This window comes from Dipodomys merriami, unplaced genomic scaffold (genome assembly GCF_024711535.1).
Source record: "Dipodomys merriami isolate MVZ:Mamm:240054 unplaced genomic scaffold, mDipMer1.0.p SCAF_56, whole genome shotgun sequence".
In the NCBI taxonomy this organism is placed as follows: Eukaryota; Metazoa; Chordata; class Mammalia; order Rodentia; family Heteromyidae; genus Dipodomys; species Dipodomys merriami.
This window is the reverse complement of record NW_027206135.1, coordinates 2,338,834-2,353,260: the sequence shown is the minus strand read 5'-3', so window position 1 is coordinate 2,353,260 and position 14,427 is coordinate 2,338,834. Positions and strand designations below refer to the sequence as shown.

Genomic DNA, 14,427 nt, shown 5'->3' with positions numbered 1-14,427 from the left:
AACACTCTGCCACCAAGCTACATTCCCAGCTCCTTTCTCCCTCTTAATAACCAATGAAAACTGGGGTTTGGGAAGTAGCCTAATAGGAACACACTTGCCTAACATGCTTAGAGCCTAAGCATTACAAAAGGTTGAAAAAAATAAATAATAAGAAATAGGAGGAAGAGAAAAGGAAGAGGAGAACGAAGAAAAGGAGAAAACACAATGCAACTGCTGAGTGTATTGGCACACACCTATAATCCCAGCACTCAAGAGGATGATGAAGGAAGGTCAAGAATTCAAGGCCAGTCTGGAGTACAGGGTGAGATCAGTCTTACCCTGTACCCATGACATTTAACCAGCAGTGCTAAAAGAAGAATCTATCCTCCTTAGCAAAGAAAGAAAAGAAAAGAGGAAAAAGAAAGAAAGAAAGAAAGAAAGAAAGAAAGAAAGAAAGAAAGAAAGAAAGAAAGAAAGAAAGAAAGGAAGAAAGAAAGAGAAAGGAAGGAAGGAAGGAAGGAAGGAGAAAGAAAGAAGAAGAAAGAAAGAAAGGAAGAAAGAAAGAAAAAATGATTGATTTTTTTTTATTGTCAGTACTGGAGCTTGAACTAAGGGCCTGGGCACTGTCCCTTTGCTTTTTTTGCTTAAGGTTAGCACTCTACCACTTGAGCCACAGCACTACTTCAAGGCCTTTTTGTTGGCTAATTAGAGATGAGAGTCTCATAGACTTTTCTGTCTGAACTGGCTTCCAAGCCCAATTCTCACATCTCAGCCTCCTGAGTAGCTATAAATATAGCTGTGAACCACTGGCCCCAGAAGGAAGCTATTTTTAAACACAGTATAATGGCAAAACAAAAAAGAGTGAAGCTTTAAATTTGTCACATTTAAAATGGCCAAAGCTAGCTGGGTGCCTATGGCTCATGCCTGGGGGTATGGCTTTGAACCATCTCAGTGAGACTCTCAGTGAGACTGCTATCCCCACTACACTACAAAAAAGCTGTATAGAGCTGTGGCTCAAGTGGTAGAGTGCTAGCCTTGAGCACAAAAAGCTCAGGGACAGAGCCCAGGTCCTGAGTTCAAGCCCCAGAACCAGCACACACACACACACACACACACACACACACACACACACACACACACACACACACACACACACACACACACACACACACACACACACACACACACACACACACACACACACACACACACACACACACACAATTACCAAGGTTGGCTAGGTGCCAGTAGCTCAAACTATAATCCTAGTTACCCAGAGGCTGAGACCCAAGCATCATGGTTCAAAGTCAGCCCAGGTAGGAAGTCCATGATATTCTCCAATAAACTACCAAAAAAAAAAATCCAAATATGAAGCTGTAGTTCAAATGGTAAGAGTGCTAGTCTTTAGCAAAATAAGCTCAGAGATAGCTCCCAGGCCTTGAGTTCAAGCCCCAGGATCAGCATTAAGTAAATAAATAAAATGGTGAAGGCACATCCACATTTACATCTTTTTCCCTAGATCTAAGCATCAATGTTAGATGCATCTAATAGTTTATCTTTTCTCAAGAAAACAGCCTCAAAGACAGTTTCTACTTTAGCCCAATTACAAATATATTTCAGACTAAAAAATTCTGGTCCAGTATTTTATGGCTTGAATTTCTCTACCAAAATCATGCTTCATATAAATAGTCTCCTGCATATGATATAAAAATTAATACTCAAATTATAGTGTTTTACCTGCTCTTCACTAAACAACACTCCACGCTGTCTGTGAATCCTTCTCATGAGATCTCCCCCATCGCAGTATTCCATCACAATGAACAGCCTACTGTGCTCTGGGAGAAAGAAAAGGCATCATTTGGTGCTAAAGGGATTCAGATGTGTATCAGTCACATGCCTCTCAAATTCTAGAAGGTAGGGAATATAACAGAAATATGCAATGTGGGACAGTTCAAAACACTAGGGTGATGGACTGGGTTTTAATTTTAGTTCACTATTTACTTTTTGTTGGTTTGTCTTGAACCTTCTTTTTTTATTGTAAAAATACTGTAAAGAGGGGTTACAGTTACATGAATAATGAGTACATTTCCTTTCAAGCATTGTTACCCCTCCTTTTTGTCCTGTACTTTTGATCCTTCTATCTCAATCTCTTTTTGCATGTTGGGGATTACAAGCATGCATCTTCACATCCAGCTGCCACTTACATCTCTTTTTTTTCTCTCTCTCTTTTCTTTCTTCCCTTCCTCCCTCCTCCATTCCCTCCTTCCCTCTCTCCCTCCCTCTCTCCCTCCCTCCCTCCCTCCCTCCCTCCTTCCTTTCTTTCTTCCTTCCTTCTTTCCTTCCTTTAAAATAACCAAGGATAAAAGAGCTGGAGATGTGGCTCAAAGTGTTAGAGCATCTACCCAGCAAGTGTGAGGCCCTATGGTCAATCTTCAATACTGTTAAAAATTAAAATGATTTTTTAAAATGTTAAGGATATACAAAGCAACAAAGAAATATCTTATAAATATGTTAGAAACAACAGCAAGAAAAAAAAACCATTTGAGTCCTTATCTTGGGGTTCATTTCACCTAACATCAACTTACCTGACCTTTTCTGCTTGTCTCAGTCATATACTAGTTATTGCAAATAAGGGAAACCATATCACCTATGTTTCTTTGGGCCTGGCTTACTTCACTTAATATAATTTTTTCCAAGTCTTTCCATTTCCTAACAAATTGGGCAATGTCATTCTTTCTGATGGAGGCATAGAATTCCATCGTGTATCTATACCACATTTTCTTGATCCATTCATCTACTGAGGGGCATCTGGGTTGGTTTTATATCTTAGCTATGGTAAATAATGCTGCAATAAACATAGTTGTGCTGGTATCTTTAGTATGGTCTTGTTTGTGATCACTTGGGTAAATGCCCAAAAGTGGGATTGCTGGGTCATAGGGGAGCTCTATATGGAGTCTTTTGAGGAACCTCCATACTACTCCCCATGGTATAACCCCTGTTTCCACTGTATTTGATGTTGGTGTAACTTGTGGAGGGGAGGGGAAAAAACAAATTGTTTAAATAGGGATACAGGTGGACCCATTGCAACAATGAGATGTAAAAGACGTTATGTGGAAAACCAAACTTTACAACTTTCATGTGGGGGATTGGGGGGTGGAGGGGGCAGGGGGGACGGGAGATGGGAAGGGATGGGAAGGGAAAACAAAGGAGGAGGCAACAGTGCTTAATAAGAAATGTACTCATTACCTTGCTCATGTAATTGTAACCCCTCTGTATGGTATTTTCACAATTAAAAAAAAAGAAAAAAAGTTAAGTTTTAATATAGTCCTAAGGAAGGTACAATCCACTGAGGAGACCCTCAGGTACTATAGGAAGTTCACTATGCTCTAGAGTGGTAAGAACAGGAAGGGTAAGTGAAGTCAGACCTGAGATCCAGAAGGGTTTGGGAGAGACACTTCCTGATATCCATAAGATCTAGAGATCGGATATTTTCAGGAATGCATTGCTGGTGCTATGTTCTTGTAGTTCAGCCATGCAATGCGGTGATAACAATTTCAAAGCCACAGGTAACCTAATAAGGGAACTCTCCACTACTAGTCATTTACCTGGCCTTACAGTGCTCCTTCCCTCCCCTTTCCTTCCCTCTTCTCCCCTCTTCTTCTTCCTTTCCCCTTTCCTCTTCCCTCCTCCTCTCCTTGTATCTTACTTTTCTTTTTTTCTTTTTTTTTCTTTTTTTGGGGTCTGGTTGTGGGGCCTGAACTCCGGGCCTGGGCGCTATCCCTCAGCTCTTCAGCTCAAGGCTAGCGCTCTACCACTTGAGCCACAGCACCACTTCCGGCTTTTTTCTTTTTGCTTATGTGGTGCTAAGGAATGGAACCCAGGGCCTCATGCATGCAAGGCAAGCGCTCTACCAGTGAGCCACCTTCCCAGCCCTTTATATTTCATTTTGTAATACTGGTGATTGAACTCAGGGCTTATGCTTGCTAGGCAAGTTCTCTACCATTCAATCCACAGCCTCAGTAATTTTGCTTTTATTTTGATTGTCAGATAGGGTCTTTCACTTTTGCTCAGACTTCCTTGGATCAAGATTCTCCTGCCTCCAACTTTCCATCAGCCACAGGCACGATACCCAGATTGTTTTTTTTTTATAACAGGTTCTCACTCACTTTTTGTTCAAGCTGACCAGGAACTATGATCCTCCTGTTTCTGTCTCCTGAGTAACTGCTTAGAATGGTTTTTGGTGGAAGAAATGAAGTGAATCTGGATCAATCACCACTGAGCCATCTCAAAGAAACTATTCTAATATTAGCCAGCATTACCTGGCTCTAAAATAAGCATTTTTCCATTAGTCATTGCTAATTTCATACTTACTACAATTAGAATTATCTTAAAAAATCATTTGTGCTGTCAAAATTTCCATCTGTTTAAAGTAAGCACTGTAGGAGGGAGTGAAAGGCATGAAAAATAATTCTTGTCCTCAAAGTATTTCCAATCTCAGTGAGGGAAATGAAGAATACTCATGGACACAATAGTATATTCTAAGCGTCACATAAATGAGAGGGTAGTAAGAGTTTAGGCATACTCAAAGATGGGATAACGGTTATCACATTAAGTATTCACTCTTAAAGAACGTATAATATCTGAAAATGCACAAGGGAAGAAGGGATAACTCTAGAAAAGGAAGTTAGACTAGTAGCTTCTGGACTTATAAAGCTTATGGGTCAACTTAGGTTTGATAAAATGCATTAGCTTCCATTATTATCATCCTTGTATAAAATTAAGGCATTTGAGGAATAAAAAAAAATCTGCTACTATTGCTCTCTAGTTCATTGTACACTACTCCACATTGACTTCAATTAGGGTTCTATGGAGGATCTGAAATCCCACTTTACATAATAGCTTGTTTCTGTTTTATGAATGCTGGCAAAAGAAATGAGATTCCTGGGTCCAGGGCAAAAGAGATTACTCCCCTTGACAAAAGAGAAGCCAGAGCTTCAAGTTAACACCTGTCTTTTGTGTCCCTGAAATCCCAGGGAGGCCACAACAGATGAACTCACATGGAACTGGCCCATGGAATGAGCCAAACCCTGAGCTGGGGGAAACAATCACCTTTTTAATGAGCAGTAGACATGCCTGCTTTTTTGTCTTTGAGGGGATGTCAGCTCATCTTTCAAAGTCCATCACTGTAACTATTTCTGAGAAATTGCCCAAGGAGACAATAGTCAAAGGCTTAGCATCCCCAACAAAAAATAAATAGATGCTCGATGTCCATACTAAATCTTCTGTCCCTATAGCCCTCTTGGATGGTCCATTAACACATCAGGCTTTCTCTTAGCTTATGCCTTCACAGTGGTTGTTCCGTAGCCTAGAAAATTGTTTGCAAGACATCAGCAGGAACCTCTTCCTCTTTCCTTCAACTCTTTGCTACACCTCCATCATAAAACATATCCTGGCCACCCTATTAAAAATTGCACCCCAAGTCTGCCTCACTACACTTCTTTTCTTTGAGCTTAAACTTCAATTACATGTGGCGTGTGCACATGTGCAAATATACATTTGTACCCAACTGAACTCAGGGCCTCACACTCTCACATAGCTTTTTTTGTTCATGGCTGGCACTCTACCACTAGAGCAATACTTCCAGTCCAGCTGTTTTACTGGTTAATTGGAAACAGAGTCTCTCAGACTTCTGCCTGGGCTGGCTTTGCATCTCAATCATCAAATCTCAGCTTTCTGAGTAGCTAGGATTATAGGCATGAACCACTTGTGCCTGCATCACTTACTTGCTTCAACATACTAAAATAATGTGCTTATTAATGTATGCTGTTTATATTTCTTTTCCATCCCTATCCATTCTCCTCCACTCAAGACTGTAAACTCCACAGATGGAAAAGGAAGATTTCTAACACATGTGTAACTTTCTCCACAAAAATGCTAGGATATCACTCTTCCTGATATTCATATTGAGTCAGAAAAAGAAAAGAAAAAAAGATGTGGGCAGGTAGCTAGAGTAGAGGTCCCTGATGTGACATAGTGTCTTACTCATTAGGTGGCATAAGTCTCTCTGGCCGATAAGGAAGACACATCTGCCCACAAGCTTTAGTCAGCATGGGCTCAATGGCATGACCAGCTCCCTGATTGGTAAAGACCTTGCACAAAGGCTTGTGGGGGGAGGAAATGGGGCCCGGAGAGTCTCTTGGGATCCTTCACTGCTGTGGAAGCTTTCCTTTCTATAAAAGTAAGCTTCGACGTTCAATACTTGGCTCTCACCTTTCATTGCCAATGAATTTCATTTTTCAAACTCCTGAAGACAAAAGACCTCAAACTATGTTTGACCTGAATTTGTGTCACTGTATTACATAGGAAAGGGATTTTGCTGATGTCATTAAAGTTACTAATCAGCTGATTTGGGATAAGCCAAAAAGATTCTCTAGGTAGGCCTAACCCAATCAATCACATGAGACATTTAAATCTGGGACAAGAGGTTAGCGACAGAGGAAGTAAAATATTCCCGATTCTAGTAAGGGAGCCATATGACAGGCCCAGAAATTCACTTTTCTGGACAGAGACCCTTACTAGTTAACAGTTAGCAAGAAAGTGAGGACCTAAATCCTATAATTTCAAGTGAAAGAATTCTGTCATCAATGTAAGTAAGCTGGGAAGAAGACTGTACCATAGCAATTAAGATAGCCTGGTTTCGAGGCCATACTAAAGCTACTAGTACACCTGTTTATCGTAGCATTATTCACCATAGCTAAGATATGGAACCAACCCAGATGCCCCTCAGTAGATGAATGGATCAAGAAAATGTGACACACACACACACACACACACACACACACACACACACACACACACACACACACACACACACACAATGGAATTCTTTGCTTCCATCAGAAAGAATGACACCGCCCCATTTGTTCGGAAATGGACAGACTTGGGGAAAAAAATCATATTAAGTGAAATAAGCCAGACCCAAAGAAATATAGGTTCCATGGTTTCCCTTATTTGCAATAATTAGTATATGTCTAGGATAATCTTATCCGATGACCAGAAAAGCTCAAAAGCTATGTACATATGACCATATAAGATGATGTTAAGTGAAATAAACCACAAGATATGGACACATGAGTTTTTTCTTTGTTGATTTTGTAATATACTATGTTATTTTTTCTTTGTTTCTTTTGTATGTTCTTCCTCCTATGGTATATCCCTGTTGTCACCGTATTTGATTTAGGTACCTCGTATCTTGTATATACATTTATCTAATTTGGGGAGGGGAAGGGGAATAACAATATGCTGAAACAAGGACACAAGATGATCTATTGCAACAATGATACTCACAAGACACTATGTTGGAAATGAACCTTACAACTTTGGGGGAGAGTAGGGGAGGTGGAGGAGGGAAGGAATAGTGGGAGAAAAACAAAGGAGGGGGTAACAATGCCCAACAAAAAATATACTCATTACTGATGTAACTGTAACCTCTCTGTACAGCATCTTTACAAGAAAATAGAATTTAAAAAAAGATAAAAAAGATAGCCAGGTTTCAACTACGAGAGACAGCAGAGAAGTCAGCTAAGCTGATGCCGGACTGTAGACTGATGGTCTATAGAAATTAGGAGATCAAACTGGGAAATTGTACAGGGATTGTTTCTGGTTTTGAACAGAACTCCAAAATCTAGAATATACTTAGTACATAAGAGATAGTTAATAAATATTTATTGATGGAATTGAAATGGAATTCACTTAGCCTTAAGGAAATATCACTATATCCTCCTTTTTTCCTATGTTGCTTCAATCTCATTTTTTTTTTTAAAAAACCCTCATATTTTCATAACCATACATCAGAGCTATGGTTCTTGTGGTCAGAGATGGGCTGTTTCAGTCAACAAAGCTGTATTGTTCTCAGTCAGGTGCATCTAAGAGCATGATGCTTTTGGAAAAGCCTGTATATCAAGCACCAACAATCTGATAAGCAAACTCAAACTCACCACAATAGCTATTTTTCCTAAACTCAAGAGAGCTCTACGTAATAACAACAGCAAAGAATTGTCATTGAAAAGTTAAACTTGGGGCTAGGAAGGTGGCTCAGTTGTAGAGTGCTTGCCTCGCATGCATGAGGCCTTGGATTTGATCCTCAGAACCACAAGCAGAAAAAGTCGAAAGTGGTGCTGTGGTTCAAGTGGTAGAGTGTTAGCCCTGAGCTGAAGAGCTCAGGCCCAGAGTTCAGGTCCCATGACCAACAAAAAAAAAGAAAAGAAAAGAAAGAAAAGTTAAACTTACACCATTTTTACACTAAAAAAATGACTTTAGTTGTATAACAGGACTGAGTGTGCTCAAAAGTCCATCTTGCAGGGCATAATGACACACTTCAAGGTATTGAAGTAGCCCAGTCCTTCCACTCACTTAGGAAATAGAGCAGAGAGGTACCACCTACTGAGGATCACTTTGCTCTCTCCATTTCTTATGTGTGGGGTGCAAAGCATCATACCCAGGGCCTCTCATATAATAGATCAGTGTTCTTTCACTGAGCCGCAGCCTCAGCCCCCAAGGAAGACAAATGTCAAACAAATCTGTCATTATATATAAACTTATGTAAATATACATTTCTATATTTATTATCAATCATGTATAAATAGATGTTCCTATGTAGGAAAGTGTTGAAGAAGTTAGTTTGAATTGTGAGTTCAGGAAAGGCTGGAGGATGAGTGAGATTTAGCTAGAAAATAATACCCCCCCAAAATAAATGAGGAAAGGAAAGTCTTTTGATGTTGTTAGGAATCAATGGGAGTGAAGGTCCACTGATAAGGCGCACTCTATTAAGTTAGTTGCCTTTTGACTTGTTCAAAAGTTGTGTCCCTGAAATCCCATGGAGGCCACAACAGATAAACTCACATGGAACTGGCCCATGAAGTGAGCCAAACCCTGAGCTGGGGGAAACAATCACCTTTTTAATGAGCAGTAGGCATGCTTGCTTTCTGTCTTTGAGGGGATGTCAGCTCATCTTTCAAAGTCTATCACTGTAAATATTCCTGAGAAATGGCTCAAGGAGACAGTAGCGAAGGGCTTAGCATCCCTGCTCTGCTCACTGGCAGACCGAAGTTTTGAATATATATACATATATATTTTGAATATATATATTTTTTGACTATATATATATTGAATATATATATATATATATGTATATTGGGTCCAGTTGTGGGCCCTGACCTCTGGGCCTGGGCGCTGTCCCTCAGCTCTTCAGCTCAAGGCTAGCACTCTACCACTTGAGCCACAGAGCCAGTTCTGGCTTTTTTTCTTTTTGCTTATGTGGTGCTGGGGAATCGAACCCAGGGCTCATGTATGCAAGGCAAGCGCTCTACCACTGAGCCACCTTCCCAGCCCCAATTTTGAATATTTTTTCCACTACTCTATTCCTAGTACCTAGGATTATGTCTGAGAAATCAGTCAATAAATATGCGAATGAGGAGTCTCTGCCTTTGCTTGCTTGTTCGCTGTCTCTGTCTCTCTTCATCTTCCCCCCTTTTCCCTTTAGGTGGATGGATGGATGGAGAATAGCTGCATTCAGATGTGCAGAGGAGGAGACTTACCCAAAGTTCTTCCCCTCTGTTTTGGCAGTTTGTTTTGTTGTGCATTGACTATTTGCTGTCCCTATATATAAGACGATTATTCAGTCCTACCTGTTGCTACCTGTAGAGTATCATGTAAAAAGAATATGTACCCCCTCCCATACACACACACCCTACTGAAGCAGAGAGTGTCCTGGGATGTTTTCCTCCTCTTTCACAAAACAGCATGCTCTGTATGTGGGTTGTTCCTTCTGCCTGAACTCCAGACTTCAGATCCCAGTCTGCTGATAGCCAGCATATAATGGGACTGGGAAATAGATATGCATTGTTGTAGATCACTGACACTTGGAAGTTACTACTACTTCAAATATAATACACTAATTATTGACTATTTGAGTGAAAATTAAGGAGAAGAGGAAGAACTTAATAGATAAAAGCTGTCCAGAAAAACTCACTAGATGTGACTCGCTCCTGTAATCCTAGCTGCTCAAAAGGCTGAGATCTAAGGATTTTAGTTCAAACCCAGCCTGGGCAGGAAAGTTCATGAGACTCTTTTTTTTTTTGGGTCCGGTCATGGGGCCTGAACTCTGGGCCTGGGTGCTGTCCTTCAGCTCTTCAGCTCAAGGCTAGCGCTCTATCACTTGAGCCACAGCGCCACTTCCGGCTTTTTTTCTTTTTGCTTATATGGTGTTGAGGAATCGAACCCAGGGCCTCAGGCATGCAAAGCAAACGCTCTACCACTGAGCCACCTTCCCAGCCCCTTCATGAGACTCTTAACTTCAATTAACCACCAAAAAGCTGGAATTGGAGCTGAGGCTTAAGGTGTAGAGCACTAACTTTGGGCAAAAAATGCTCAGAGAGAGCACCCATGCTTTAAGTTCAAACCCCAGGTCTGGAACAAAAACAAAACATAACAAAAAAGCTTGAAGATAAAGACATCATCTCAGATTATTATTAAAATAACTTGGGAAAATTGAGCACATTTACAAAAATTAATTTATATACAACTCTCATGAACTCTCATATTTATCAGTATGTCTGTACTCTATTGGAATACTTGGGCAATGTTGGAAAATCTAACCTTGAAATGAGCTGAAGAAGGTGACTATGTTGGGATGTTTCATCTTGGCCAGAAGACTCACTTCTTTTGTTGAAGCTTCTCTTTCTTGAGTGGGCATCTGAATTATATTAAGACATAGTGAAGTTTGGTAAAGATAACTTGCTTTCAGGACTCTACTACCTGTTCACTCCTGACTGAAATTTCCCAAGATATCACTGTGTTCAATGTCACCTCTAAAACTGATCTCTCACAGGCAGGAAATGACAACACTTTATGTAAGACATGAACATCCAAAGACTTTGGTATGGGGGTAGGGTGAGCACTGGAACCAATACCCCATAAAGACTTCAGGATGACTGTAGATCAACATTCTGTGACTTGGGCTGTATGTGTGTGTGTGTGAGTACATGCATACATGTGCCACTAGTTTTCTACCACTTGAGCCACAACACTCCTTACAGCTATTTGGTAGCTAATTGGTGATAAGAGTCTCAGACTTTCGATCTGTGGTCCTTAGATCTCCAATATTTTTTAAGTTTTTTTAAAATAAATCAAAAGCCAGATATTAACAAGAATTTGAACTTAACTTTTACCTTTGCAAAGTTGATCTCTTTTATGACACAGTCCATGCTGTTGGATTTCTCCTTAGCTAAGTATGCTTTTCCAAAGGCACCTTCCCCAATGACCTTAATCAGATCAAATTTGTTCATGATCTCCACAGGTTTCTGCAATAAGAATAATGAAATTTGACTGCATTCTTCACGATGGCCTCAAGTAAAAAAGTTGATGACAGATATGTAAGGGAACTCATTTGCAAGAACTTTCCTTCAGGCTTTCCAAGACAAGCAAATAATTTTCATGTGAACAAGCCAATATAGAAAAAGAGCTTGTTGGTGGGCTTGTTTGATCACTTTGATATACTTTAGCATTATGACCTTGGGAAAATCATTTAACCTTGACATTTTCCTAATTTCTAAAAATAGAAAAGTTGCTGTGTGGCAAATTTGTTCTGTGAAAGAAACATACACCTCTAATAAAAGGAAACTGCCTCAGGCCATCACAGTCCAGTAGGGAGTTACTGCCCCCTAGGGGGAGGCTTGGGAATTGACTCGGGGTTTATTAAGCACTTCAGGTCTCGGATACAAGCTCTGTCTACAATTATCCCGCTTCCCACAAGCTTGAGAAGTCTTTCTATATACTTATATGTGTGGAAGAATTCGTTCAGAATTATCGGCGGCTAGATCTATTTTACATCTAGATCCAAAGTATTTTGTCTACGAGTTTAGCCCTGAATTTTCTGGGAATGCCGCCACATGTAAAACAAACCTTGGCTGAATTTTGGAACTTTACCCAAAGTGGCTTACTGCTTTGAAAAAAATCGCATCTCTGCCCTGACCTCCCTTCGGGGTACCGGGGACCTAGGCGTCGGCCTGTATTTGCCCTCGATCAAGTTCGGTGTTTGCGCAGGCGCGGGCACCAGGCTACTCCACTAACTTCAGGTGTTGCAAAGTCAAGCGCTTGCAAAAGCATACTGTCAGTTGTCTTCCTTCTATTTCGGCTTTAGGCGAACTGAGGACGTGGTACAAGTTTTAAGTCAGGGTTAAAGGGATAGGCGAGATAAAGGGTTCTGAGAGGGGTGAGTGCGGGCAACCCCGGCCGGGTAGCATCACGGGTAGAAGTCCCAGGCTCAGAACACATCCTCTCTTTGGACTACGGGGGAGGGGGCGGGGTGGAGACGGTAGGTTGGAAAGCAGAGGGAAGGAACTGAAGCCGGGGTCTGGGAGCTCAGCGGCCAGCGCGTTGCCATGGAGACCGACGCAGCCCGGGCGGCTGCGCACTCCCCGCGTGCGCCGCTGCTCCAGCGGGGACTGGGTCGGGTCTCGGCGCCCCCTGCGGCTCCGGGAGCTTGGGAAGTAGCTTGGAGAAGGACTAAGCGCACCCTGCCGCGGCCTACCTGCTCCGGCCGGCTGCTCGGGGAGAGCGTAGAGAGACTCCCGGAATGATCCAGATTCCCGGGAGGCGGAGTCTCCCGGAGGTCGGGGCGGAGCCGAGCATGGGAGCGGGGCGGGCGCTAGACAGGCTGGTTGGAGACGCGAGAGCAGGGGTCGGTGCTGTACAGCCATCACAGGCACTGTAATCTTTCTCATATTTGAAAGTTTTACTGATAATCCTCTCATATGCACTGTAAGAAGCAATAAATAGAAATGAGTATTTTTTATTCATAGTATCATAAGTTGTATTTTGTTCGGTTTGCCTTGAACACTGTGCCTGGCCACTGTCCCTGAGCTCCTTTTGCTGAAGGCCAACCCTTGAGCCACAATGCCATTTCTAGCTTTTTCTGTAATTTAGAGATAAGAGTCTCATGGACTTTCCTGCCTAGGTTGGCTTCAAACCACGATCCTCAGATCTCAGCTTCCTGAGTAGATAGGATAACGGGTGTGAACCACCAGTGTCCAGCATAAGCTATTTTTTCTGTATTGAAATATTAAAATTACTAATGGTGTATAATTAATCAAAATAAAAATATCACAGTATTAACATTTAGTAAATATAAAAGCAAAATTATTCCACGCACTAGTGGTTCACACCTGTAATCCTAGCTACTCAGGAGGCTAAGGTCTAAGGATCATGGTTCAAAGCCAGTCCAGGCAGGAAACTCCATGACACTCTTATCTCCAATTAACTATCAAAAAGCTGAAAGTGGATTTGGCTCAGGTGGTAAAAGGCTAGCCTTAAGCTAAAACGCTCAGAAACAGCACCCAGGTCCTGAGGTCAAGCATTTCAACCAAACATACACACAAATATAATTTCACTACTTAAGAGACCTGAGTGAGCTCCCCTTGCTTCTTTAGACCATTAGTTCTAGTAGCCATAAAAAAAAAATGCTACCTTGTTGCTAAAATGGGCACAATTCCACATTTTCTTCTTCCATTTTCTCCTCCCCTTTCTTTCTTCTTCTCCCCTTTCTTCTCTTCCTTTCCTTACTTTCTTTTCTTTTCCTTCTTTTTCTTTTTCCTTCCTTCCTTCCTTCCTTCCTTCCTTCCTTCCTTCCTTCCTTCCTTCCTTCCTTCCTTCCTTCGTTCCTTCCTTCCTTTCTTCCTACCTTCCTCGCTCCCTCCCTCCCTCCCTTTTTCTTTTTTCCTTTTTTTTTGTGTGTGCCAGTCCTGGGGCTTGAACTCAGGGTCTGGACACTGTCCTTGAGAGCTTTTTTGCTCAAGGCTAATGCTCTACGACTTGAACCACAGCTCCATTTCTAGCTTTTGTGTGTGTGTGTGGGGGGGTGTGGGTGTGGGTGTGTAATTGGAGGTAAGAGTCTCATGGGCTTTCCTGCCCTGGCTGGCCTTGAACTGTGACCTCCAGAACAGCTAGGATTACAGATGTGAGCCACCAGTGTCTGACCTCCTTTTGGTTTTGAGATAGACAGAGTCTTACTATTTCTCTCAAGTTTGCCTCATACTTTCTATTTAGCTCCCGCCTCAGCCTCCTGACTTCTGTGAGTGCAGGTATGAACCATCACACTTTACTTCACTTTCTGTTTTTAAAAGCCACAAGTGCTGACAAATTTTATCCAACTAATAGGAATGAAAGCTTTAAAAAAAAGCACCTGTCACATTTTGTCTACTTGTATGTTTAGAATCATATAGGAATCACATAGTAATCTCCATCAGCAGATAGTTCCATTAGTCTCCTGAAATCCTGTTAAAAGTAAAACACCTTGTAGTCATGAATTTTTGGGGAGGGATTCTAGGAATTGAACTCAGGGCCTCTTGATTTTTAAGACTCATCTGCTCAATAACTATATATGCATAATTT

General features: G+C 41.5%; 1 protein-coding gene across 9 annotated transcripts in view; it reads right to left on the bottom strand.

Annotated features, from left to right (window-relative positions):
- The window catches only part of LOC138812165 (serine/threonine-protein kinase Nek5-like), a 49,109-nt gene extending 36,486 nt beyond the window's left edge, over window positions 1-12,623 (bottom strand). For 3 of the 9 annotated variants that reach the window (XM_070000123.1, XM_070000130.1, XM_070000131.1), the window contains exons 1-4: window positions 12,109-12,324; window positions 11,208-11,339; window positions 10,636-10,732; window positions 1,717-1,814 (exon numbers count right to left, since the gene is read on the bottom strand). In XM_070000123.1, coding sequence (XP_069856224.1) covers window positions 1,717-1,814; window positions 10,636-10,732; window positions 11,208-11,339; window positions 12,109-12,144 — 363 coding nt within the window. In that variant the 5' untranslated portion in view covers window positions 12,145-12,324. Of the gene's footprint in view, window positions 1-1,716; window positions 1,815-10,635; window positions 10,733-11,207; window positions 11,340-11,940; window positions 12,325-12,568 lie in introns of those variants that run through there. The other 6 variants (XM_070000124.1, XM_070000125.1, XM_070000126.1 and 3 more) reach the window with 6 other exon arrangements.
- Window positions 12,624-14,427: the final 1,804 nt, after the last annotated feature.